Source organism: Podarcis bocagei (assembly GCF_964188305.1).
Source record: "Podarcis bocagei genome assembly, chromosome: 3".
Taxonomy (NCBI): Eukaryota; Metazoa; Chordata; class Lepidosauria; order Squamata; family Lacertidae; genus Podarcis; species Podarcis bocagei.
The window spans coordinates 110,059,817-110,087,463 of record NC_138127.1 but is presented as its reverse complement, the minus strand read 5'-3'; the positions used below and the strand labels follow the sequence as shown (position 1 = coordinate 110,087,463).

Sequence of the window (27,647 nt, the reverse complement as noted above, 5' to 3'; positions counted from 1 at the left end):
CGCCCCCCAGGTGATTTTTGTCTCCCAGCCTTCTTTGCAATCACATTGGCATTCCCTGGACTACTGCAATGGGCTCTACGTGGGGCTACCTTTGAAGGTGACCCGGAAACAGCAATTAATCCAGAATGCGGCAGCTAGACTGGGGACTGGGAGCGGCCGCCGAGACCATATAACGCTGGTCCTGAGAGATCTGCATTGGCTCCCAGTACGTTTCCGAGCACAATTCAAAGTGTTGGTGCTGACCTTTAAAGCCCTAAACGGCCTCGATCCTGTATACCTGAAGGAGCGTCCCCACCCCCATCGTTCAGCCCGGACACTGAGATCCAGCGCCAAGGGCCTTCTGGCGGTTCCTTCCCTGCGAGAAGCCAAGTTACAGGGAACCAGGCAGAGGGCCTTCTCGGTAGTGGCACCCGCCCTGTGAAACGCCCTCCCTTCAGATGTGAAGGAAATAAGCAGCTATCTTATCTTTAAAAGACATCTGAAGGCAGCCCTGTTCAGGGAAGTTTTTAATATTTAATGCTGTATTGTTTTTAACATTTGATTGTGAGCCGCCCAGAGTGGCTAGGGAAACTCAGCTAGATAATAAATAAATTATTATTATCATTATTATCCCTGAAATCTGCCATTTAAGCTCCTGCGGATGCCCCAAATGAAATGAGTCCATGAAGGAATTGCTGCAGAAGTGACTCAGCTGCCATCCCACCGTGCCTCAGAGAAAGGGCTCGCAGGGTCCCCACAATACTGGCACCCAATGGGGGGTCTATTCTCGCTCCGTACCTGCACGTCATGCTCCAACTTGATCTTGATCACGTTGTACTCCTCGGCGTCTTGCACCCGCAGCTGGTTCAGCTCGCGCTCATATTCCTCCACCTTCTTCAGGCGGGCCATCATGAAATCCAGCTAGAGCGAAAGGCAGAGAGAGCGGATGGCCAAAGTCCCAGTTAAGAGGCAGGGGAACTGGCCCCCATTTCCGCTGCCCTGGCTTGGAAACGAAGCCAGCTCTTTGCCTCGGAATCGCTAAACAACTCCCAAACTCCTCTGAGTAGACCATCAAAGCATACCCCTGCAAAACGAAGGGGCTGCTTCTCCCTGCATTTGATACTTTGAAGAGATTGGGTCAAGGCCCATGAGAAGGTGGGCTTTTGCCCCACACTCCCGGTTTCCGAGGGGGCGACTCTTAAGCACACGTCCCTCTGGCTTTGCTAAGAGGATACTCTGAAGCTCATCTCCGAGCCCAGCAAAGCTTGTGGTCACCTTCTGATATATTTCTCCTTCCTTGGAGGTTTGTGAGCAGAGGTCGGATGGCCACCTGTCCTGGATGCATCAGCTGAGATTCCTGCATTTCAGGGGGTTGGACTAGATGACCCTCAGGGTCCCTTCCGGCTCGATGATTCTAATATTTATAGACTGCTTTTCACCACAGATGGTCACAAAGCATGCTCACAATGCAGATGGTGACATCTACCCTGAACTCAAACTAAGGGAGAGATTTGGTTGCGGTCTCATGTTATCCATCTCAACCAGCCCTCTACCCCACCAAAGAAAACAAAATAAGGAAGCATATTATAGAATCATAGAGCGGGAAGGGACCCAATGGTCATCTAATCCAACTCCCTGCAACGCAGGAATCTCAGCTAATGCATCCAAGACAGGTGGCCACCTTCCTGCTCTACAATGACGAAGCCGTTTCGGGTGAACCAAAGCAGCGCATGGAAACGCCGTTTACCTTCCTGTATATATACGTAAAGGGACCCCTGACCATTAGGTCCAGTCGTGGACGACTCTGGGGTTGCGGCGCTCATCTCGCTTTATTGGCCGAGGGAGCTGGCATACAGCTTCCAGGTCATGTGGCCAGCAAGACTAAGCCGCTTCTGGCGAACCAGAGCAGAGTACGGAAACACTGTTTACCTTCCCACTGGAGCGGTGCCTATTTATCTACTTGCACTTTGACGTGCTTTCAAACTGCTAGGTTGGCAGGAGCAGGGACCGAGCAACGGGAGCTCACCCCGTCACAGGGATTCGAACCGCCGACCTTCTGATCGGCAAGTCCTAGGCTCCGTGGTTTAACCCACAGCGCCACCCGCGTCCCTTCCCGTATATATATTGCTTAATAAATTACTTAGAATGCCACACCTAAGCTCCACATCGTTTCTGCTATACTCTGCTGATAGAGTGTTTACATATGTTCAGATATGTGTCGCTGGTGTGCATTGAGACTGAAGATTTATGAACGTCCCGGGCTGCGCTTCACAAGGAAGACGCCTGGATAGGTTTGTCTCAATCCAGGGGCTGTGTGTGTCCCCCAGGCGTGTTCCGATAGGGACTACCATCTTAGACTTTTCCTTCTTCTCCTTCCTGGGAGGGGGCTGTTTCTCTGCCTTTCCCGCAGGCACGTGCCCCCTGCTTCCTTACCTCTTGGCGGTTGAGCAACTGCATGGCCTGTTCCCATTTCTTCTTGTTGCTCGTGAGGAGTTCACGGCGCTCTAATTCAAAGGCTTTCTAGGGGGGAAAAGAGAGAAATGTGGCTTGAGAAGCCCCCAATCTGTGTGCGGAAGGGAAGTCAGCAGAGTCCCGTGAGAGCCAGGACTCAGAATCACAAAGCTGAAAAGCTGGGACACCCAAAGCTCATCTAGTCCAACCCCGGAAAGTGCAGGAATCACGACAAAATTACAGACTCTGAAGAGCTCATATTCAGCCCTAAAGTAGCAAATGAGTACTCCTGAGTAGGGGAGGAGGATAAATTAGGGACCTTCTAAGAAGACTCCAGATCGCCTTCATTACTTCTCAGAGTTTGGAGTCACTGAATTTTGATTTCTTTCCCCAGATCCATTCATTTAACACCCGCCCGCCCACGTTCTCCTACCCTGTGAGACTTGGGTATGTCAAATCACAGTATCTCCCTGGCTTATAGACTAATAGTCTGATCACAACAGCTTAGGTTTGGGACTCCAAAGCCACTATCTCTTTGGATGTGTTTCTTGCTATTGCATTTTGTGAAACAAATTCATTGAGCAAAGTCTGCAACTGTTTCATTACTAGGATTTTCAAAGGCAGTGCCGAAAGCAAGAAGAGGATCCTCAGCTCTGCATTTTTTAAATTGTTTTATTTCATATTGTCAGTCTAATTCTGATGTATTTTTTGCTAGCTGCCTTGGAAACATGAAGGAAAAATACATAAAATAAACGAAGATAAACAGAATTTAAATACATTTGCTTGCTGATGCCCAATGCTGCTTTCATCTTAGTTTGACCGTCTTTTTTTTGCTGCATATACACAAGCAAGAAAGAATCGCCTTCTGCTGGTGAGAAGCTTCAGGGAGGAGAGACCGGTACCTCAATCTGCAGGAGCTCTCGGCGGTAGTTTTTTATGAGGTTTCTGATCTGCTCCTCCATCCGCTCCAGCAGCAGGTTAATGTCTTCTGACTGCTTCCTGAGATCCTTCACGTACTGGTCATCTTTGCTTTTCAGCTCCTGGAGGGCACAAACAGACAGGGAGGCCAGATTCAGGCCTGACTTTTGGATTCCACCCTTTCATCTTCACACTACGAAGGCAGGTGGATTTCATTTTCTAAATGTGTATACTGCCCTTCATCCTAAGCTCACAGGGCGGTTTGTGACTGATAACTCCTCTTATGCTGATTTTGCGCACACAACTGCAGCGTTATATAGATTGCGGGTAATTAAATAAAGGAAATACAGTGGTTCCTTGCAAGACGAAAAGAATCCGTTCTGTGATTCTCTTCGTCTAGCGGTTTTTTCGTCTTGCGAAGCAAGCCCATTGAAGGATTAGCGGATTAGCGCTATTAGCAGCTTTTAGCGGCTTATCTGCTGATCGGATCAGCTAATAAGCGGCTTAGCGGCTTAGAAAAGGGGGGGAAGGGAAAAAAACCAGCAGGAACTCGCAAGACATTGTCGTCTTGTGAAGCAAGCCCATAGGAAATTTGTTTTGTGAAGCACCTCCAAAACGGAAAACTCTTTCGTCTAGCGAGTTTTCCGTCTTGCGAGGCATTCGTCTTGCGGGGCACCACTGTAAAGGGAAAGCAAGGGGGTGGGACTCACGGAGAGCTTTTAAAGACTTGTTTAACAGCCTCTGGGGAGGTTACATGAGGCCTCTGGGGCAGCGACTGCAGGGTCTGAGGCCCCTGGAACCCTTCCCATAGCCCAGTAAGCAAGATGTGGGGTAGGTGGAGGAAGACCTCCTCAGACCCAGGATCGGACAGGTAGGAATAGTCACGCAGGGCCCTTCTAGCAGTCATGAGCAATTATTTATTTATTTATTTATTTATTTATTTATTTATTTATTTATTTATACCCCGCCCATCTGGCTGAGTTTCCCCAGCCACTCTGGGCGGCTCCCAATCGAGTGTTAAAACAATACAGCATTAAATATTAAAAACTTCCCTAAACAGGGCTGCCTTCAGATGTCTTTTAAAGAGAAGATAGCTGCTTATTTCCTTCACATCTGAAGGGAGGGCGCTGCACAGGGCGGGCGCCACTACTCAGAAGGCCCTCTGTCTGCTTCCCTGTAACCTCACGTCTGGCAATGAGGGAACTGCCAGAAGGCCCTCGGCGCTGGACCTCAGCGTCCGGGCTGAATGATGGGGGTGGAGACGCTCCTTCAGGTATACTGGACCGAGGCCGTTTAGGGCTTTAAAGGTCAGCATCAACACTTTGAATTGTGCTCGGAAATGTACTGGGAGCCAACGTAGGTCTTTCAAGACCAGTGTTATATGGTCTTGGCGGCCGCTCCCAGTCACCAGTCTAGCTGCCACATTCTGGATTAATTGCAGTTTCCGGGTCACCCTCAAAGGTAGCCCCACATACAGTGCATTGCAGTAGTCCAAGCAGGAGATAACTAGAGCATGCACCACTCTGGGGAGACAGTCTGCGGACAGGGAGGGTCTCAACCTGCATACCAGATGGAGTTGGTCGACAGCTGCCCTGGACACAGAATTAACCTGTGCCTCCATGGACAGCTGCGAGTCCAAAATGACTCCCAGGCTGCGTACCTGATCCTTCAGAGGCACAGTTACCCCATTCAGGACCAGGGAGTCTTCCACACCCGCCCGCCCCCTGTCCCCCCAAAACAGTACTTCTGTCTTGTCAGGATTCAACCTCAATCTGTTAGCCGCCATCCATCCTCCAACTGCCTCCAGGCACTCACACAGGACCTTCACCCCCTTCACTGGTTCTGATTTAAAAGAGAGGTAGAGCAATAGCCAGGAACGCAACCCTCACATAAGGTGAGATTTATCTGTAAATGGTTAAAGCCCAAAGGCCTGGTTATACAATCATACCTCGGGTGAAATGTGCTTTGAGTTGAGTGTGTTCGAGTTGCGCTCCATGGCAACCCGGAAGTAACGGAGCGTGTTACTTCTGGGTTTCACCGCTTGCTCATGCGCAGACACTCAAAATGACGTCATGCGTATGCGCAAAAGCAGCAAAAAGCGACGTGCCTGTGCAGACGTGCCGTCGCTAGCTATGTTTGCTTCTAGATGCGAACGGGGCTCCGGAACGGATCGCGTTCGTATCTAGAGGTACCACTGTAGAGCCAAGTTCTCGCCTGGCACCTAAAAATACGTAACAAAGGTGCAAGATGATTCTCCCTAGGGGGAGCATTCCAGCAATGGGGAGACACTGCAGAAAAGGCCCCTTTTCGTGTTGCCACCCTCCAGTCCTCTCGTGGAGGAGGCACACGAAGAAAGGGACTCAGAGGATGATCTCAGGGTCCGGGTCAGTTCATATGGTTCCTGAGGACGTTTCTCATTGCTACAAATTCCAAATCGATCCGAGGCAGGTTTGCCCATCACTAGCAGAAAGATACATACATTGAAACGCTCTTTTGCACGAGATACTTTGCCCTATTTGTTGACTGCTAGCATCTCCCCCTTTCTCTAAAGGCAAAACACTTTTTGGTTAGCCCCTGCAGCAACCCTTCTGCAGCCACACTTCCCGTGACCTGTCCCCACGCACTCCCCCCCCCCACTGGTGCGCAACCCCACCTGTTGCAGCTCACTGATGAGCTTGTTCTTTTCTTCAATCAGCTGTGCGCACAGCATCTGCTGCGCATTGAGCCCTTCCCAGAGCTCCTGGGGGATGATCTTTTCCTTGGTAGCTCCCCACTTGGAAGTGATCTCGTTAAATTTGTCTTGGTTGGCCTTGGATTCATTCTCCAGCTTCTCCACCCTGCAAAGAGCCAGATGGAGAGAGTTCCCTTCAAGGTGAGTTTGCGAGCAGCCCTCGTCAGTTCTGATCGGAGGCTGAAAATCTATAACGCTATTGCAGGCTGCTGTGAGTCACAGCAGATCAATGATCTTAATCAGGGGTCAGCAAGTTTACCGTACCTCGGGCCGGTGTCTCCCGTGCCGATTGCGTGGCGGGCCGGAGGGCAGGGGAGCGCATGCCTATACGCGTGCACACACGCTATTTCCGGCGCACTTCTGGGTTGGAGGAGCACTGGAAATAGCTTGTGCATGGGCCTTCTCTGCCCTGGATGTGCACCAGAAATAACGCATGTGCATGTGAAATTAACACATGCGCATGCGCACAAGCTATTTCCGGTGCTCCTCTGACCCAAAAGTGGGCAGCCGTGCAGCGCCAGTAAGAGCGGGTGGCGGGGGTCGCTGCGGGCCGGATAAACGAGTCCCTTGGGTCTTATCCAGCCTGTGGGTCTTAGTTTGGGGACCCCTGATCTTAGTCATTTGCTGGCACAAGACCTCTGCCCTCTCCCCTCCTTGGTCTTTCTTTTTGACTCAAGCACCAATCAGTTCCAAACAGACACTTTCCTGAAGATCAGGTGCATCTGTAGGCCTGATCCCCAGTAGTCCATTGGCTCTTTGGACATTTTGAAGTTCAGTGTAAGTGGCAAGCCCCTCCCCCAAAAGGGGTGTGGCACAACACCCACCCCTCTCAATTAACTGCTATCTCGTTTTTGTAATGCTTTCCCCCTCACCTCCAATTCAGCATAAGAGTCTTAAGCCAATCACAGAATCGCAGAGTTGGAAGGGACCTTGAGGGTCATCCAGTCTAATTCCCTGCAATGAAGGAATCTCAGCCAAACTGCGGGAGCACATCTGAACTATTGAGGGTAGTGCAGTCACAGAAGTGGAGGCCTCCTCCAAACGAGAACCAGCCTTCAGAAAACTCAGCCAAAGTGGGAATAAGCTAGAGGGAAAGGGTGCTTGCTGCCATACAATGTTCTATCAACCCCAGGTTTATAATTGCTCATATTTCATGAATTGAATAAAATGTTGAAATATACATTTATTGAGAAACCAGGGGCCTTTCTTCTTGGAATAACAGGTTTGGAATTGCCCAAGAAAGATGTCAAACTGTTTTTTTGTATGCCACAACTGCAGCAAGAATTGATAGCTAAGAATTGGAAAACACAAGAAGTCCCTACAGTGGAGGAATAGCAGATGAAAATGATGGACTTTTCGGAGCTAGCCGACCTGACTGGAAGAGTCCGCAACCAGAAGGAGGAGGAGTACCAGGAGGAATGGAGGAAATTCAAATTTAGTTAAATATGTTAAGATAATTTAATTTAAAAAGCTTACAAATACCAGATAGGCTTAGGATTTAAATATGTAATGTCAGAGATTAATATGTTTAAAGTTAAAATAGAAAGAAAGAAAGGTGTTAAGTGATTAAGTTAATTTTATGAGAAAATTGGTCTTGGAAAACTGTTAAAATGATATACACTGAAATTCAACTAGGGGGATTTGAGGAAGTCACTTAACAACGTTACTAAAATTGGTTTAAATACAGTTGAGATTTATGTTTGTTTGTTTAAAATTTTTTAGAAAATCGATAAAAAAATGGAATAAATATATATATAAAACTGCTCATATTTCCATCTCTGAAGGGAAAATTTGTTTTCTGCTGCTTCAAAGCTCAAGGCCCACACCCACAAGTCCATATGACAGGAAAGGGGGTGTTGATTCATGTGAGGAAGACCTCCCTGGTTTCACAAGCTCTTTGCCAATAGATGGGACTCCTTAGGAAAATGATGGGTGGTCCTTTGCTATAAGCATTTAAGCTGAGGCCGGGGGGGGGGGCACCCAGTGTGGGCTGTGAATCATGGGCAGGGACAAAATGAACTCTGAGCTCCCTTCGGACTGTTTGGCTCCACTATACCTTGATGCCAGTGTACTTAAAACAAGGAGGGGCCGCACCTGAAGAACACAGCGCACACCTTGCAATCAAATTCCCCTCCTGGCTTCAGTTCTCAGCACCTCCAGTTTAAGGAGGTTTCCAGACAGCAGGGGTGGAGCATGGCTGCCAGTCGCAGAGCCCAGCCTAACACGCGTCATAGGACTGCTGCAAGGATGGGTACAGATTCTGCTGGCACAAAAATGGAAGCAAGAAGAACTACCGACGAAAGAAGAATGGCGGATGAAATTGATTTGAAAAGCAATTGTAATGAACAGATTACGCTAGTAGGACTGCAAGAAGTTCTGTAAGGAGGACTATCTGAAATATTGCAAGAAAGACTATGAGGAGAATTATTAGTTAACGATAATTAAGAGTAATAGAGAAATAAAGAAATGTGGAATACGTGATAAAGAACGGAAAATCATCAGAGGTGTTGACGGAAATCTAAAATATTGAATAAGATAAGAAGTTATGTTATATGATTGTTGGAAATGGTATGTTAAAAAACTAATAAAAATGTGTGTGTGTGTACACACACACATATATACAGTCATACGTCGGGATAAATATGCTTCAGAATAAGTATTTTCGGGTTGCGCTCCGCGGCGACCCGGAAGTAACAGAGCGTGTTACTTCTGGGTTTCGCCGCTCGCACATGCGCAGACGGTCGAAATGACGTCACACACATGTGCAGAAACGGCGAAACGCAACCCACACACATGCAGATGCGCAGTCGCGTCTTACATTCTATTCAGGATGTGAACGGGGCTCTGGAACGGATCCCGTTCACATCCCGAGGTACCACTGTGTGTGTGTGTGTGTGTGTATATATATATATATATATAAAAGGATGGGTACAGATTCCGAGCTCCTTGCAGGAAGGGCAGGCTATAAAACTGGTTAAAAATAATAATGTATGGGCCAACATTCTGATTTAGTGCAAAGCAGTTTATCAGGTCCACGTTCCGGACACTGGAACCTGCAGTTCTCTCAAGCCTGAATCAGAATGTTGAACCTGGGAGTGGACGTCTTTTCTGACCCCTTGGTCAAAGTGAAGATCGCGCTGAGTTCCCAAGGGAACCGCTGGCTGGCTCCGATCTCTCCTGCCTCTTTCCCAGATAAAAAGGTAAAGGGACCCCTGACCATTAGGTCCAGTCGTAACCAACTCTGGGGTTGCGGTGCTCATCTCCCTTTACTGGCCGAGGGAGCCGGTGTACAGCTTCCGGGTCATGTGGCCAGCATGACTAAGCTGCTTCTGGCGAACCAGAGCAGCACACGGAAACACCGTTTACCTTCCCGCCGGAGTGGTACCTACTTATCTACTTGCACTGGCGTGCTTTCGAACTGCTAGGTCGGCAGGAGCAGGGACCGAGCAACGGGAGCTCACCCCGTCGCGGGGATTTGAACCGCCGACCTTCTGATCGGCAAGTCCTAGGCTCTGTGGTTTAACCCACAGCACCACCCGCGTCCCCTTTCCCACATATCCCCCAGTTAAAGAGGATGCCCCAGCCCAGCGCTTACCTTTGCCGGTTCAGCTCCTCTTCCTCTGCTCTCCGGTGAGTCTCTCGAGAATCAGCTGCCACCTGGATGTTTGTCACTAGCTGTGTGCCATCGATCAGTAGCTTAGTCAACCTCTGAGCAGAGAAGAGAACATATCATAAGCGGGTCATTCTAAGCTAACGGAGACATGAAATGATTGAGGTGGTATCTTTTTCATGGAACTTTGAAGTGTCAGGCATAGCCCTACTGGCTTTAGCCCAAACGTAGCAGAGTTTTCCTGCACAGCGAAGAAGCTAGTTGCGGCAGTAATGACTAGTCAGCTAGACTCAGAATAACTATTTACAGGATTTATTAAAAGGAGAAAATAAAACCAGCAGAGTTTCTGCATACAAATAAAAGCAAAATAAATCCTCTCTTTCTTTCTTTCTCTCTCTCTCTCATAACCATACACAGCACTTCTAACTCCTAACACACCTCACATCAAACTGTGCTAGCAATCCCTAGATAACAGAGTTGAGTGCTGCTCGTTAACCAATCAGAGTGAGTAGTTTCTAGGTCAAGCAGACCTGGGCTTTCTGCCAAGAGTAAATTGCCACCAGCTGGAGTTAATTGGTGAAGCTAGAATCTGCAAGTTTCTCACGAGAACCAATTAACAGAAACTGAAACCGAAACTGAACACCCCCTCACAGATTCTGCTGAACAATTAACTCCAAATACACCTATGTAGGAGATTATTTTTCCAGCAAACCTAAACCCTTGCACATACGCTTGTTCTTTATCTTTGCCAATGGTTTAGTTAACACATCTGCTACATTTTCTTCACTTGACACATAAGTACAGGTGATTACATTGTCTTGTACACAGCAACGTACATTTTGGTATTTTACAGAGATATGTTTGGAACGCGATTTGAAACCCTCTGTTTTACTTAAGGTTATACAAGCTTGATTATCAATGTAAACTTGTACCGGTTCTCCACAATTTACATTTAAATCTGCCATCAAATGCTTGAAATAAATCACCTCGTTGCACAATTCACTCAATGCGGCATACTCTGATTCCGTTGATGACACACTCACAACGTCTTGCTTGCGTGACCGCCAGCTGATTAAAGCTCCACCGACCATTATGACTAGTCCTGTGACAGATTTTCTATCTGGCAAATTTCCCCAGTCACTATCACAGAAGCAACTCAACATTTCATCCTCTGAAGAATTTAATTGTAACATATAGCCAATTGTCTGTTTGAGATACCTCAGAACTTGTTTTACCCCTTTCCAGGCATTTAGTGTGGGTTTTGAGACCAATCTACTTAATATGCCTACTGCATAGCTAATATCAGGTCTGGACCACTGTGCTAGATACAATAAACTTCCAATTACAGAGTGATATACATCAGGGTGTTCAAATTCAGGACTCTCATCTATGTGAAGTGTTTTTATGAAACCTGGATCCATAGGCACCGCTGCCCCTTTGCAATCCTGCATCCTGTATGTAGTCAGTAGTTGTTTAACTTTGTTCTGCTGACTAATTAGGCAGCTGCCATCTTGGGCCCAGCACACTTCCAACCCTAGATATGTCCTAACCGGGCCTAAGTCTTTCACTTTGAACTTACTGGACAATTGCTTGGCAAACCTTTTAGTTTGTTTATCTGTTTTACAGGCGTACAATACATCATCTACATAAATCAGACAAAACTCTTGATCACTGCCTGTACCACGTACATAAACACAATTGTCAGCTGTACTCTGCTTGAAGCCAAATGACACTAAGGCCTCATGGAAACATTTGTTCCAAGATCTTGCAGCCTGTTTGAGACCATATAGAGCTTTGTTTAATTTCAACACTCTATTGGAACCTGTCTCATAACCAGGCGGTTCAGCTAGATACAGGTCTTCTGATATTGATGCATGTAAATATGCAGTCTGGATATCAAAATGGTTTAACAGGAGTTTTCTCTTTGCTCCAAGCGTTAGAATCAGCCTTACACTGTCCCCCTTAGCAGTAGGGGAAAAAGTCTCGTCATAATCTTTTCCAGGCCTCTGAGAGTATCCTTGAGCAACTAAACGAGCTTTGTATTTGTACTCTCCTGTCACCAGAGGTTTAAGTTTGTACACCCACCTGCAGCCTACAATCTTTGCCCCCTCAGGCGCTGCTACTGGTGTAAAGACCTTGTGCTCATTCAGAGAGGACATCTCTTCCTCCATTGCCTGTTTCCAGCGCTCTGCCTCCTCTTTTGGTAACTTTAACACCTCCTGAAAACTCTTGGGTTCTGCACTTACACTAAACACATTTGCAGTATCTGGAGAAAAACGCACTGGAGGCACTCCTTTGTTTTGTCTTTTAGATCTTCTGGGAGAAAATTTTTCTTCTGACCCACTTTCCTCCTCAGAACTACGACCTCTCTTTTGTTGCTTAGCAACTGGTCTCTGGCTAACTCCACTTTCTTGAGAGCTCTTATCTGAACTTTCCTCCCCCTCAGACTCTGATTCTCTGTGTCTACCTTCAGAGTCATGGAGCTCCTGGGAAGGTTCAAACCAAACCTCAGTATTGGCATGTAGTCTCTCCCAGCCACTATGTTCACAAAAACTGGCATTCCTGGAGATCACAATGCCATTTGACCCTTCAGCAAAGCGGAAACCTTTTCCCAGCTCCTGGTAACCCACAAACACTAACTGTTTGGTCTTAGGATCTCCCTTCTTTCTCATTTGCTTCGGAATTAATACCCAGGCTTTTGATCCAAACACATGCAAGTGGTCAATTTTAGGTTTTTTCTGAAACAATTTAAAGTACGGGGTTGTACCTATTGTTTGATGGAAGAGCCTATTTTGGAGATAACACGCGGTGAGCATGCTCTCCCCCCAATAAGACATGGGCAAATCAGCATCAGCAAGCATGGCAAACATCATATCCTGTAAAGATCTGTTTTTTCGCTCTGCAACGCCATTCTCCTCTGGGGAAAAAACGTTCGTTTTTCTATGCCCAATGCCACGCTTTTGTAACCAATCTTTAAAGGCATTTGACATAAATTCGCCACCTCTGTCCGTCTGAATCCTTTTGAGTTTAACAGACAGAAATCTTTCCACAGATGCCACCCAGCCTTTAAACTTAGTGAACACGTCACCCTTATTCTTCATGGGAAAAACCCAGGAATAACGCGTGGCGTCATCCACAATTGTTAGTGAAAAACGCGATCCACCCCTGCTTACAGCAAATGGACCAATTACGTCCATGTGAACCAGCTGTAGCGGTGACTCACTAACTCTGTCACTTCTGGGGTAAGAGACTCTGTGGGTTTTAACCTTTTTACAGACATTACAATCAAGGTACTTGTTACAACTCTTTAAATTACCCCCATCAGCCAATTCAGACATTTTTAGTACACTTTTCCAGCAAGCATGCCCCATTTTCCTATGCAATAAGTGCACACAGTTGTCATGTATAGCTTTGTTATTCACTGCAGGCTGAGATTTACTGACTACTGCTGCAACTTGAGATCCTGCTTTAAGCCAAAACAAGCCTCCCTCTGACTTAGCAGTGCCTAAAATCTCACCAGCCTTCTTAATAATGCAACTGTCTCCTTCAAAATACACTTTAAACCCAGCTTTTAGCAAACAATCTACAGACATCAGATTGCTCCTTAATGAAGGCACACAAAGTACATTTTGCAGGCATTCTCGAAGACAAGGAACAAAAACTGCACCCCCCGAAATCACTTCGGAAGTACTTCCGTCTGCTAAAGCCACCTGGCTGCGCTGTGCTGAGTTCTTGGAAACAAACAATTCATCTGAATTTACGATGTGGCGAGATGCTCCCGAATCGACCACCCAGACCGCTTGTTTCTCATCAGCACTCTTGACCTCGCCGGTCACCAGCTGAGCCGACTGTTTTTGTTTGAAGAATTTCTTTTTACGCTGCTGCTGCTGCTGATCTCGTCTCTGCTCCTGCACCGGCAACTGAGACTTGACCAACTCCGGACATTGTCGTTTTAGATGCGCTGAAGACCCACATCGGAAACAACGCCTAACAGCAAACGCTGACTCCTCACCAGTACGCTGCTTTTGCTCCACCTCTGGCACGGCATGAGAACTCCTTCCAAACCGCCCACCTGTAGAAGCCTCTGCAGCCAACGACCTTTCTTGCCTCTTCTGCCATTCTTCAATCAAACGCCCAGTAACGTAACTGACTGATAAATCATGCTCCTGTATGCCTTCTAGAGACAAAACTAAATTATCCCAGCTTTCCGGGAGAGAACTCAAAATAATAGCCACCTTCTCCTGCTGGTCTAATGCACAGTCTCTTTCCTGTAGCGCAGAAAACTTTAACTGTAAACTGTGTAGGTGTTCCTGCATTGTAACCCCAGGCTGTAACATTGCCTTGTACAATGCCTTGCGAATGAACAGCTTGGAAACCGCTGTCTCACGCACATGGAGTTCTTTAAGTGCTTGCCACACACCTCTAGCTGTCTTGATTCCCCTCACATACGGCAACTGGGAATCTTCCAGCCCCAAGACAATTGTGGCCCTTGCTCTTTGGTCTTTATCGAGGTCTTCATCATCAGGCTTCGTAGGAAACTTACTCACCACTTGCCAGAGACGATCCCTCTGCAGCACTGCCTGCATGCGTTCCGACCACAGCAAGTAATTGGAGTCATTCAGACGCTCAAAAGCCATCTGAACTGGTTGTGAGGCCATCTTGAGAGCGATGTCCCTGGAACCCGGAACCAGCTACTCACGACCACCGAGAGAGAGAACAGGAACCACAGCACCCAGCACTCACACGCTGCAGCTGTTGTCCTTGTGTCCACTGCGTCACCAGCTCACCACGGTCAGGAACCAGCCAGAGAACAACAACCTCTGGAACTACTGGAACCAACGCCGTTGATGCTGACACCACCGCAACTCAGGCTGGCAGCACAATGCCCATAACCTCATGGAACTTAGAAGTGTCAGGCATAGCCCTACTGGCTTTAGCCCAAACGTAGCAGAGTTTTCCTGCACAGCGAAGAAGCTAGTTGCGGCAGTAATGACTAGTCAGCTAGACTCAGAATAACTATTTACAGGATTTATTAAAAGGAGAAAATAAAACCAGCAGAGTTTCTGCATACAAATAAAAGCAAAATAAATCCTCTCTTTCTTTCTTTCTCTCTCTCTCTCATAACCATACACAGCACTTCTAACTCCTAACACACCTCACATCAAACTGTGCTAGCAATCCCTAGATAACAGAGTTGAGTGCTGCTCGTTAACCAATCAGAGTGAGTAGTTTCTAGGTCAAGCAGACCTGGGCTTTCTGCCAAGAGTAAATTGCCACCAGCTGGAGTTAATTGGTGAAGCTAGAATCTGCAAGTTTCTCACGAGAACCAATTAACAGAAACTGAAACCGAAACTGAACACTTTTGACCAACCAGACTGATTTATGTTGCTAAAGGTAAAGGGACCCCTGACCGTCAGGTCCAGTCATGGCCGACTCTGGGGTTGCGGCGCTCATCTCGCTTTATTGGCCAAGGGAGTTGGCGTACAGCTTCCAGGTCATGTGGCCAGCAGGACTAAGCCGCTTCTGGCGAACCAGAGCAGCGCATAGAAACACCGTTTACCTTCCCGCCGGAGCGGTACCTATTTATCTACTTGCACTTGGACGTAGAATCATAGAATCATAGAGTTGGAAGAGACCACAAGGGCCATCGAGTCCAACCCCCTGCCAAGCAGGAAACACCATCAGAGCACTCCTGACATATGGTTGTCAAGCCTTTGCAAAGAAGGAGACTCCACCACACTCCTTGGCAGCAAATTCCACTGTCGAACAGCTCTTACTGTCAGGAAGTTCTTCCTAATGTTTAGGTGGAATCTTCTTTCTTGTAGTTTGGATCCATTGCTCCGTGTCCGCTTCTCTGGAGCAGCAGAAAACAACCTTTCTCCCTCCTCTATGTGACATCCTTTTATATATTTGAACATGGCTATCATATCACCCCTTAACCTCCTCTTCTCCAGGCTAAACATGCCCAGATCCCTTAGCCGTTCCTCATAAGGCATCGTTTCCAGGCCTTTGACCATTTTGGTTGCCCTCCTCTAGACACGTTCCAGTTTGTCAGTGTCCTTCTTGAACTGTGGTGCCCAGAACTGGACACAGTACTCCAGGTGAGGTCTGACCAGAGCAGAATACAGTGGCACTATTACTTCCCTTGATAATAATAATAATAATAATAATAATAATAATAATAATAATAATAATAATAATAATAATAATATCTTTATTGCCATTGCCCCCTCTCGGGGACAATCTAGATGCTATACTCCTATTGATGCAGCCCAGAATTGCATTGGCTTTTTTAGCTGCCGTGTCACACTGTTGGCTCATGTCAAGTTTGTGGTCAACCAAGACTCCTAGATCCTTTTCACATGTACTGCTCTCAAGCCAGGTGTCACCCATCTTGTATTTGTGCCTCTCAATTTTTTTTGCCCAAGTGCAATACTTTACATTTCTCCCTGTTAAAGTTCATCTTGTTTGTTTTGGCCCAGTTCTCTAATCTGTCAAGGTCGTTTTGAAGTGTGATCCTGTCCTCTGGGGTGTCAGCCACCCCTCCCAGTTTGGTGTCATCTGCAAATTTGATCAGGATGCCCTTGAGTCCATCATCCAAGTCGTTGATAAAGATGTTGAATAAGACCGGGCCCAAGACAGAACCCTGTGGCACCCCACTAGTCACTCTTCTCCAGGATGAAGAGGAACCATTGATGAGCACCCTTTGGGTTCGGTCAGTCAGCCAGTTACAAATCCACTGAGTGGTAGCAGAGTCAAGACCGCATTTTACCAGCTTCTTTACAAGAATATCATGGGGCACCTTGTCAAATGCCTTGCTGAAATCAAGGTAGGCTATATCCCTTCATCTACCAGGCTTGTAATTCTGTCAAAAAACGAGATCAGGTTAGTCTGACATGACTTATTTTTCAGAAATCCATGCTGACTATTGGTGATCACAGCATTCCTTTCTAGGTGCTCACAGACTGTTTGCTTAATGATCTGCTCCAGAATCTTCCCTGGTATTGATGTCAGACTGACTGGGCGGTAATTATTTGGGTCCTCTCTTTTCCCCTTTTTGAAAATAGGGACAACATTTGCCCTCCTCCAGTCTGCCGGGACTTCGCTTGTTCTCCAGGAATTCTCAAAGATGACTGCCAGTGGTTCTGAGATCACATCTGCCAGTTCTTTTAATACTCTTGGATGCAGTTCATCTGGCCCTGGAGACTTGAATACATCTAAACTAGCCAAGTATTCTTGTACTATCTCCTTAGTTATTCTGGGCTGTGTTTCCTTTGCTGAATCATTTGCTCCAAATTCTTCAGGTCGGGCATTGTTTTCTTTATCGGAGAAGACTGAGGCAAAGAAGGCATTGAGGAGTTCAGCCCTTTCTGTGTCCCCTGTTTGCATTTCACCATCTTCTCCTCTGAGTGACCCCACTGTTTCTTTGTTCTTCCTTTTGCTACGAACATACCCATAAAAGCCTTTTTTGTTGCTTTTGAACTGCTAGGTTGGCAGGGGCTGGGACCGAGCAACGGGAGCTCACCCCGTTGGGGGGATTCGAACCGCCGACCTTCTGAACGGCAAGTCCTAGGCTCAGTGGTTTAACCCACAGCGCCACTTCTGGGGGGGGGGGACCCTGCAGGGTCTGCAGTTGTGAAGCTGTGCTATACAGATGTATCTTGGCAATAGGAATGAAGTGACCGTAATTTCCACCTTGAGGTTCAGTTCTCTCCTGAAAGTTGAGGTTTTTTCAGCCAATTCTTGCCTGCCCTACCTCCTTCTCCAGAGTTGCAGCTACTACTAACTTCTGCCAGCTAGGCTACTTAGTCCAGGGAGCATTTCACTTTGCTCTCGCTGGTAACTGAAAAATTAAGATACAGTGGTACCCTGGTTCTCAAACGCCTTGGTACTCAAACAACTTGGAACCCAAACACTGCAAACCCGGAAGAAACTGTTCCAGTTTGCAAACTTTTTCCGGAAGCTGAACATGCCCCGTTTTGAGTGTTACGCTTGAGTGTTTTGAGTGTTATGCTGAGGTCTTTTTTGCTATTTATTTTTGCAGCTCTTTTCGTTTTGTTTTTGTGACTGTGTGGAACCCAGTTCAGCTACTGACGGATTGATTGTGTGACTGCAATACATGGTTTACTGCTTTCATTTTATGGCTCAATGGTCTCGTTAGATAGTAAAATTCATGTTAAATCGTTGTTTTAGGGGTTGTTTTTAAAAGTCTGGAACGGATTAACCTGTTTTGCATTACTTTCTATGGGAAAGCACACCTTGGTTTTGGAACACTTTGGTTTTGGGACTTCTGGAACAGACTAAGTTTGAGAACCAAGTCACCACTGTATATTGATACCAATGTTATCTTACTGTGTCTTTTTTGCTGCAATGCGCTCTATGTGGGGCTACCTTTGAAGGTGACCCGAAACTACAACTAATCCAGAACGCGGCAGCTAGACTGGTGACTGGGAGCGGCCGCCGAGACCACATAACACCGGTCTTGAAAGACCTACACTGGCTCCCAGTACTTTTCCGAGCACAATTCAAAGTGTTGGTGCTGACCTTTAAAGCCCTAAATGGCCTTGGTCCAGTATATCTGAAGGAGCGTCTCCACCCCCATCGTTCTGCCCGTACACTGAGGTCCAGCGCCGAGGGCCTTCTGGCAGTTCCCTCATTGCGAGAAGCCAAGTGGGAACCAGGCAGAGGGCCTTCTCGGTAGTGACGCCTTCCCTGTGGAACACCCTCCCACCAGATGTCAAAGAGAACAACAACTACCAGGCTTTTAGAAGACATCTGAAGGCAGCCCTGTTTCGGGAAGCTTTTAATGTTTGATGTATTATAGTATTTTAATATTCTTTTGGAAGCCGCCCAGAGTGGCTGGGGAAGCCCAGCCAGATGGGCTTGGTATAAATAATAAATTATTATTATATTATTATTATTATTCTCTTTCATATGGATAGCGATGGATTGGGTTTCTTTTTGTCACGCTGTGCTGTGAACTGATTGACTGCAATTTGGGGAAATCGTACACAAAAACGCCCTGGTTCCCTGGCTGAGTCCTGACCTGTCTGCTGTCCTCTATCTGTTTGTGGCTCCGACTCTGCTCCTCTTCCACCAGCTTATGTGCATCTGGATCTTCTCCAAGGGCCTCCCTGGAAAAGAGCCCAAAAGGGGCATGTTCATCCTCGGTTTACCCACCCTGTGCCTGGACTAACGTTTGGGGATCTCCAGACCTGAAACCAGAGTGACTCTGGATAGGGAGCTCTGGGGGAAAGTGGTGGGTGGGGGATCCCAAAAGGGTGTGGGTGGGAAACATGGGGGTCTTAAGAAGTGGGGTGCTGGGACCATTTCTGCGCCTGGGGTTGGGCTGTGGGAGGAGAGGTTCAGAGCTGGGTGGCAGATCACCCAAGATGCGTCAGGATTCACAACCTCCACCTCCCCTCAGAAGGGTCTCCCAGAGGTCCTCTAGCCAGACCCCCTCGCAATGCGTCCCCTCCCCTCCCCCCTCCCCTTGGATGGGTCTCCCAGAGGTCCTCTAGCCGGATCCCACTCACGATGCCTCCCCTTCCCTCCTCCCACAGAAGGGGATCCTAGAGGTCCTCTAGCTGGACCCCCCCCCCCGCGATGCCAGCATTGTGCTTCCCCCCTCCTTTGGAAGGGGTTCCTAGAGGTGCTCTGGCCAGACCCCTCTCGTGATGCCTCCCCTTCCTTCCCCCCTCGCAAGGTAGACCCAGAGGTCCTCTAGTCTGACCCCCTCACGATGTCTCCCCTTCCCTCCCCCCTCGGAAGGGGCACCCAGAGGTCCTCTAGTCCGACCCCCCTCGCGATGCCAGCGTTATGCCTCCCCCACCCCTAGGAAGGGCACCCAGAGGTCCTCTAGTCTGACCCCCTCACGATGCCTCCCCTTCCCTCCCCCCTCGGAAGACACACCCAGAGGTCCTCTAGTCTGATCCCCCTTGTGATGCCAGCGCTGTGCCTTCCCCTTCCCTGGGAAGGGGATCCTAGAGGTCCTCTAGCCGGACCCCACATGCGATGCCTCCCCTTCCCTCCCCCCTCGGAAGGGTCTCCCAGAGGTCCTCTAGTCCGACCCCTTTGCGATGCCTCCCCTTCCCTCCCCCCTCAGAAGGGGCACCCAGAGGTCCTCTAGTCTGACCCCCCTCGCGATGCCAGCGTTATGCCTCCCCCACCCTAGGAAGGGCACCCAGAGGTCCTCTAGTCTGACCCCCTCACGATGCCTCCCCTTCCCTCCCCCCTCGGAAGACACACCCAGAGGTCCTCTAGTCTGATCCCCCTTGTGATGCCAGCGCTGTGCCTTCCCCTTCCCTGGGAAGGGGATCCTAGAGGTCCTCTAGCCGGACCCCACATGCGATGCCTCCCCTTCCCTCCCCCCTCGGAAGGGTCTCCCAGAGGTCCTCTAGTCCGACCCCCTTGCGATGCCTCCCCAGCCCTCCCCCCTCGGAAGGGGCACCCAGAGGTCCTCTAGTCCGACCCCCCTCGCGATGCCAGCGTTATGCCTCCCCCACCCCTAGGAAGGGCACCCAGAGGTCCTCTAGTCTGACCCCCTCACGATGCCTCCCCTTCCCTCCCCCTCAGAAGGGGCACCCAGAGGTCCTCTAGTCTGACCCCCTCACGATGCCTCCCCTTCCCTCCCCCTCAGAAGGGGCACCCAGAGGTCCTCTAGTCTGACCCCCTCACGATGCCTCCCCTTCCCTCCCCCTCCCCTCAGATGGGGCCCCCAGAGGTCCTCTAGTCTGACCCCCTCCCGATGCCTCCCTGTCCCTCTCCCCTCAGAAGGGGCACCCAGAGGTCCTCTAGCCGGACACCCCTCACGATGCCTCCCTGTCCCTCTCCCCTCAGAAGGGGCACCCAGAGGTCCTCTAGCCGGACCCCCCTCACGATGCCTCCCTGTCCCTCTCCCCTCAGAAGGGGCACCCAGAGGTTCTCTAGCCGGACCCCCCTCACGATGCCTCCCTGTCCCTCTCCCCTCAGAAGGGGCACCCAGAGGTCCTCTAGTCTGACCCCCTCACGATGCCCCCCTGTCCCTCTCCCCTCAGAAGGGGCACCCAGAGGTCCTCTAGCCAGACCCCCCTCACGATGCCCCCCTGTCCCTCTCCCCTCAGAAGGGGCACCCAGAGGTCCTCTAGCCGGACCCCCCTCACGATGCCTCCCTGTCCCTCTCCCCTCAGAAGGGGCACCCAGAGGTCCTCTAGCCGGACCCCCCTCACGATGCCCCCCTGTCCCTCTCCCCTCAGAAGGGGCACCCAGAGGTCCTCTAGCCGGACCCCCCTCACGATGCCCCCCTGTCCCTCTCCCCTCAGAAGGGGCACCCAGAGGTCCTCTAGTCCGACCCCCCTCGCGATGCCAGCGTTATGCCTCCCCCACCCCTAGGAAGGGCACCCAGAGGTCCTCTAGTCTGACCCCCTCACGATGCCTCCCCTTCCCTCCCCCCTCGGAAGACACACCCAGAGGTCCTCTAGTCTGATCCCCCCTTGTGATGCCAGCGCTGTGCCTTCCCCTTCCCTGGGAAGGGGATCCTAGAGGTCCTCTAGCCGGACCCCACATGCGATGCCTCCCCTTCCCTCCCCCCTCGGAAGGGGCACCCAGAGGTCCTCTAGTCTGACCCCTTTGCGATGCCTCCCCTTCCCTCCCCCCTCAGAAGGGGCACCCAGAGGTCCTCTAGTCCGACCCCCCTCGCGATGCCAGCGTTATGCCTCCCCCACCCCTAGGAAGGGCACCCAGAGGTCCTCTAGTCTGACCCCCTCACGATGCCTCCCCTTCCCTCCCCCTCAGAAGGGGCACCCAGAGGTCCTCTAGTCTGACCCCCTCACGATGCCTCCCCTTCCCTCCCCCTCAGAAGGGGCACCCAGAGGTCCTCTAGTCTGACCCCCTCACGATGCCTCCCCTTCCCTCCCCCTCCCCTCAGATGGGGCCCCCAGAGGTCCTCTAGTCTGACCCCCTCACGATGCCTCCCCTTCCCTCCCCCTCCCCTCAGATGGGGCCCCCAGAGGTCCTCTAGTCTGACCCCCTCCCGATGCCTCCCTGTCCCTCTCCCCTCAGAAGGGGCACCCAGAGGTCCTCTAGCCGGACCCCCCTCACGATGCCTCCCTGTCCCTCTCCCCTCAGAAGGGGCACCCAGAGGTCCTCTAGCCGGACCCCCCTCACGATGCCTCCCTGTCCCTCTCCCCTCAGAAGGGGCACCCAGAGGTTCTCTAGCCGGACCCCCCTCACGATGCCTCCCTGTCCCTCTCCCCTCAGAAGGGGCACCCAGAGGTCCTCTAGTCTGACCCCCTCACGATGCCCCCCTGTCCCTCTCCCCTCAGAAGGGGCACCCAGAGGTCCTCTAGCCAGACCCCCCTCACGATGCCCCCCTGTCCCTCTCCCCTCAGAAGGGGCACCCAGAGGTCCTCTAGCCGGACCCCCCTCACGATGCCTCCCTGTCCCTCTCCCCTCAGAAGGGGCACCCAGAGGTCCTCTAGCCGGACCCCCCTCACGATGCCCCCCTGTCCCTCTCCCCTCAGAAGGGGCACCCAGAGGTCCTCTAGCCGGACCCCCCTCACGATGCCTCCCTGTCCCTCTCCCCTCAGAAGGGGCACCCAGAGGTCCTCTAGCCGGACCCCCCTCACGATGCCTCCCTGTCCCTCTCCCCTCAGAAGGGGCACCCAGAGGTCCTCTAGTCTGACCCCCTCACGATGCCCCCCTGTCCCTCTCCCCTCAGAAGGGGCACCCAGAGGTCCTCTAGCCAGACCCCCCTCACGATGCCCCCCTGTCCCTCTCCCCTCAGAAGGGGCACCCAGAGGTCCTCTAGTCTGACCCCCTCACGATGCCTCCCCTTCCCTCCCCCTCCCCTCAGAAGGGGCACCCAGAGGTCCTCTAGCCGGACCCCCCTCACGATGCCTCCCTGTCCCTCTCCCCTCAGAAGGGGCACCCAGAGGTCCTCTAGCCGGACCCCCCTCACGATGCCTCCCTGTCCCTCTCCCCTCAGAAGGGGCACCCAGAGGTCCTCTAGTCTGACCCCCTCACGATGCCCCCCTGTCCCTCTCCCCTCAGAAGGGGCACCCAGAGGTCCTCTAGCCAGACCCCCCTCACGATGCCTCCCTGTCCCTCTCCCCTCAGAAGGGGCACCCAGAGGTCCTCTAGCCGGACCCCCCTCACGATGCCTCCCTGTCCCTCTCCCCTCAGAAGGGGCACCCAGAGGTCCTCTAGTCTGACCCCCTCACGATGCCCCCCTGTCCCTCTCCCCTCAGAAGGGGCACCCAGAGGTCCTCTAGCCAGACCCCCCTCACGATGCCTCCCTGTCCCTCTCCCCTCAGAAGGGGCACCCAGAGGTCCTCTAGCCGGACCCCCCTCACGATGCCTCCCTGTCCCTCTCCCCTCAGAAGGGGCACCCAGAGGTCCTCTAGTCTGACCCCCTCACGATGCCCCCCTGTCCCTCTCCCCTCAGAAGGGGCACCCAGAGGTCCTCTAGCCAGACCCCCCTCACGATGCCTCCCTGTCCCTCTCCCCTCAGAAGGGGCACCCAGAGGTCCTCTAGCCGGACCCCCCTCACGATGCCTCCCTGTCCCTCTCCCCTCAGAAGGGGCACCCAGAGGTCCTCTAGTCTGACCCCCTCACGATGCCCCCCTGTCCCTCTCCCCTCAGAAGGGGCACCCAGAGGTCCTCTAGCCAGACCCCCCTCACGATGCCCCCCTGTCCCTCTCCCCTCAGAAGGGGCACCCAGAGGTCCTCTAGCCGGACCCCCCTCCCGATGCCTCCCTGTCCCTCTCCCCTCAGAAGGGGCACCCAGAGGTCCTCTAGCCGGACCCCCCTCACGATGCCTCCCCGTCCCTCCCCCCTCGGAAGGGGCACCCAGAGGTCCTCTATCCGGCGCCTGGTCCCACCTCCTCTTGGCCTCGAGGCGGGCGGCGATGCGGAGGCGCCGGGCGGCGATGCGCTCCTGCGGGTCCTCGGAGGCGAGGTTGGGCGCCTTGGCGCGCGCGCCTCCCCCCGCGCCCTCGCCGCCGCCCTCCTCCGCCCCCTCCGCCCCGCCGCCCCCGCCGCCGCCTTCGCCCTCCGAGCTCATCCCGGCGCCCCACCAGGCCCGGCGGCGCCCTCCGTCGCCAGGGCAACGCCGTCGCTAGGAAACGGGAGCCCGCGCCGCGGCGGCGGCGTCACCACGCCACGTGCGTGCAGGCGTCTGCCTTCTTGAAACGTAGAGCTAGAAATGCAGACCGACGCGCGGCGCCGGCTTCCGGGTGCATTGCAGGCTGCGAGGAGGCGGGGCAGATTTCGCTTATTTCAGGAGTTTCTTGCAAAGGGACAGATCCTTGCAATTCATATCTGCAGGGGAGATGCTTCTTCGTAGGAAAAGGAAATTAATCCGCCACACCCTCGAGTATTTATGTAGCGCCTCCCACTTTAATTGGGCATTATTATTATTATTGTTATTGTTATTTAAGGTAAAATGTGTATTGCATTATTATTATTATGATGTGCATTTATATACCGCCCTATACTCGGAAGTCACAGAAAATCAAAATATAAATCCACAAAACATAAAAAATATTTTATATTTTTTAAAAATAAAATTTCATTAAAAGTTTATAGAAAACAAAGTTTTATAAAATATATAAAATAAAATGTTTTTTATGAAAAATTATATAAAATGAAATAATTTTATTAAAAATTATACATGAAATAAAATAATTTTAAAAAAAATTATACATAAAATAAAATAAAATAAAATATTTTTTTATATTTTATATAAAATATAAAATAAAAACAGCAACCCAATAACTCCCTCTAAAAACCCCACATTTTAAAAGCACATAGAATTATGATGATGATTATTTCTTAGCTCCATTACAAGGAGGCCAAGGGAGTCTGCACGGCTCTCCCCATTCCATCCTCACCACAACCCTTATTATTTATTATTTGATTCTTAAATTTGCAACCCGCCTTCTAACTTGGGTTCCCAGCCGTGGTCAGACTACAAAGCCCATCATCCCTATCCAGCAGGACCAGTGATTAGAGATGATGGGGCTTGTGGTCCAAAACCAGCTGGAGACCCAAGTTTGGGAAACCCTGTTCTAAGGAGCTCTGTGAGGTAGGTTAGGCTGAGAGGCAGTGATGGGCTCAAGGTTACCGAGGAAGTTTCGCTGCTGAGTGGGGAGATTTGCACCCAGGACTCCCAGGTCCCAGTCTGGCGCTCTAACCATCACACCACACTGCCTCGCCAGCTAACTGCATCCTGCCACCCCATTTGCCAGGATCCTGGAAGGTGCCAACCAGATGTTTTCCATGAGGCAGCCTGCAGTTAATGCCAGCATTGCAGGGGGTTGGTCTGGATGACCCTTGGGGTCCCTTCCAACTGTCCAATTCTATGATTCTATGGCAACTTTTTCTCAGGCGGGAGCAGCTCATTTAAAACCCAGCCGGGAATCTGAGTAGAGTCTCCTTTCCAACTTTGCAGCAGTTGTTGTTGATAATAATAATGAAATATACTCGGAGTCGAGAGTGGATTTCATGCTCTTTATTCAGCTCATAGTGGTGAGGAGGAATGGAAGTTCCCCCAGAATGTCTGCTTTATATACATTATTTACACCATGGGCCCCATGTGATTGGCTAATTCCGGGATTCACCTGTAGGCCAATCAGGTTGCGGGTTCACTTCCACCTGGAGCTGGATTGGCTGGCTCCTGCGGACCAATCAGACTGCTGCATTGTTCTAGGACCAATCAGACTGCTGCATTCTGAATCCTGTTGTTCTAGGACCAGACTGCTGCCTTTTGGATCCTATTCAACTCAGTACATAACAAATAATAATGATAATATAAATAGTAATAGTAACAATTTATTTATACCCCTTAGAAGGACTCAAGGTGGCTTATGCGTAAAATAAGAACAGCTAAAAACATGGGGGGGGGGGGAGGGAACCACGACAATAAAAACATTAAAAATGCAAGAAGGGCCCTTATACTCGCCGGAAGCTCGGCTCTGCCCTCACCGGTCCTGGAAGGAGCCTTTAAAAAAGTCTGATACGCCCAGAGACTTTGCGCCTGTCCATTGGGGGAGATAGGAAGGCCAGAGCACTTGTTCTTTAGATGTCCCTTTTATGAAGAGGCACGGAGTGAGACCGTTGATCCCCTGCTGGTGAGGCTCACTGACCTCCTGGAAAAGCAAAAATTTGACCTTCTCCTGTTAGGCAAAGATCAGAAGATGAGCCGGATGGTCGCCAGATTCTGTGTACAGACCATCCCCCAACTCAAACTAGTTTGTGAAGAAAATCCCCAAACTCGGTTCCATGGGTGACTCTGATTCAGCTCCCTGCGGTAGTTTATTGCTGTACGTTGTTTTTAAATTTATTGTTGTACATTGTTTTAATTGTTCGTTTTCCTTCTGTGACTGTACCCCCAAGTGTGTTTTATAAGCTGGTCTCCGACCATAATAAATTAACTATCATTAAATATGAATAGAATTTAAAAACGCTATACAGTGGTGCCTCACAAGACGAAAAGAATTCTCTTCGTCTAGCGGTTTTTTCGTCTTGCGAAGCAAGCCCATTGACGGATTAGCGGATTAGCGCTGTTAGCAGCTTTTAGCGGCTTTTAGCGGCTTATCTGCTGATCGGATCAGCTGATAAGCGGCTTAGCGGCTTAGAAAAGGGGGGGGGGAGGAAAAAAACCCAGCAGGAACTCGCAAGACATTTTCGTCTTGCGAAGCAAGCCCATAGGAAATTCGTTTTGCGAAGCACCTCCAAAACGGAAAACCCTTTCGTCTAGCGAGTTTTCCGTCTTGCGAGGCATTCGTCTTGCGGGGCACCACTGTATATATATAGAGAGAGGCAGAGCCTAGTCATAATTATTTCTTCTTCTTCTTCTTCTTCTTCTTCTTCTTCTTCTTCTTCTTCTATTTATATCCCACCTTTCCCCCTCCCTCATTTAGCCCCTACAACAACCCTATGAGGTAGGTTAGGCTGCTCGAAGGTCACACCCCGTGCGTTTCAGTACCGAGTGCGGAACAGTGTTAGCAGCTCAGCCCCTGCAAAACTATCTCATTTCTAGCAGCGATCATCGCAATGTTTTGGAAGCACTGGGGGCGCAGTGCATGCAATTGCGAAGTCAAGCTTGGGGATCGGGTGAAGGAAGAGCAGCTTTCGAAGTGGATTTGCGAAGTCCTTGCTGACTTTTGCACAGAGGTAGAATCATAGAATCATAGAATCATAGAGTTGGAAGAGACCACAAGGGCCATCGAGTCCAACCCCCTGCCAAGCAGGAAACACCATCAGAGCACTCCTGACATATGGTTGTCAAGCCTCTGCTTAAAGACCTCCAAAGTAGGAGACTCCACCACACTCCTTGGCAGCAAATTCCACTGTCGAACAGCTCTTACTGTCAGGAAGTTCTTCCTAATGTTTAGGTGGAATCTTCTTTCTTGTAGTTTGGATCCATTGCTCCGTGTCCGCTTCTCTGGAGCAGCAGAAAACAACCTTTCTCCCTCCTCTATGTGACATCCTTTTATATATTTGAACATGGCTATCATATCACCCCTTAACCTCCTCTTCTCCAGGCTAAACATGCCCAGCTCCCTTAGCCGTTCCTCATAAGGCATCGTTTCCAGGCCTTTGACCATTTTGGTTGCCCTCCTCTGGACACGTTCCAGTTTGTCAGTGTCCTTCTTGAATTGTGGTGCCCAGAACTGGACACAGTACTCCAGGTGTGGTCTGACCAGAGCAGAATACAGTGGCACTATTACTTCCCTTGATCTAGATGCTATACTCCTATTGATGCAGCCCAGAATTGCATTGGCTTTTTTAGCTGCCGCGTCACACTGTTGGCTCATGTCAAGTTTGTGGTCAACCAAGACTCCTAGATCCTTTTCACATGTACTGCTCTCAAGCCAGGTGTCACCCATCTTGTATTTGTGCCTCTCATTTCTTTTGCCCAAGTGCAATACTTTACATTTCTCCCTGTTAAAATTCATTTTGTTTGTTTTTGCCCAG

General features: G+C 50.2%; 1 protein-coding gene across 1 annotated transcript in view; it reads right to left on the bottom strand.

The window, feature by feature from the left end:
- Positions 1-23,730, bottom strand: part of DRC1 (dynein regulatory complex subunit 1) — a gene marked incomplete at its 5' end in the record, with an annotated part of 49,953 nt that extends 26,223 nt beyond the window's left edge. The window contains 7 exons of the mRNA XM_081187131.1: positions 778-900; positions 2,413-2,499; positions 3,333-3,470; positions 6,002-6,185; positions 9,675-9,787; positions 18,736-18,823; positions 23,549-23,730. Coding sequence (XP_081043257.1) covers positions 778-900; positions 2,413-2,499; positions 3,333-3,470; positions 6,002-6,185; positions 9,675-9,787; positions 18,736-18,823; positions 23,549-23,730 — 915 coding nt within the window. The remainder of the gene's footprint in view (positions 1-777; positions 901-2,412; positions 2,500-3,332; positions 3,471-6,001; positions 6,186-9,674; positions 9,788-18,735; positions 18,824-23,548) is intronic.
- Positions 23,731-27,647: the final 3,917 nt, after the last annotated feature.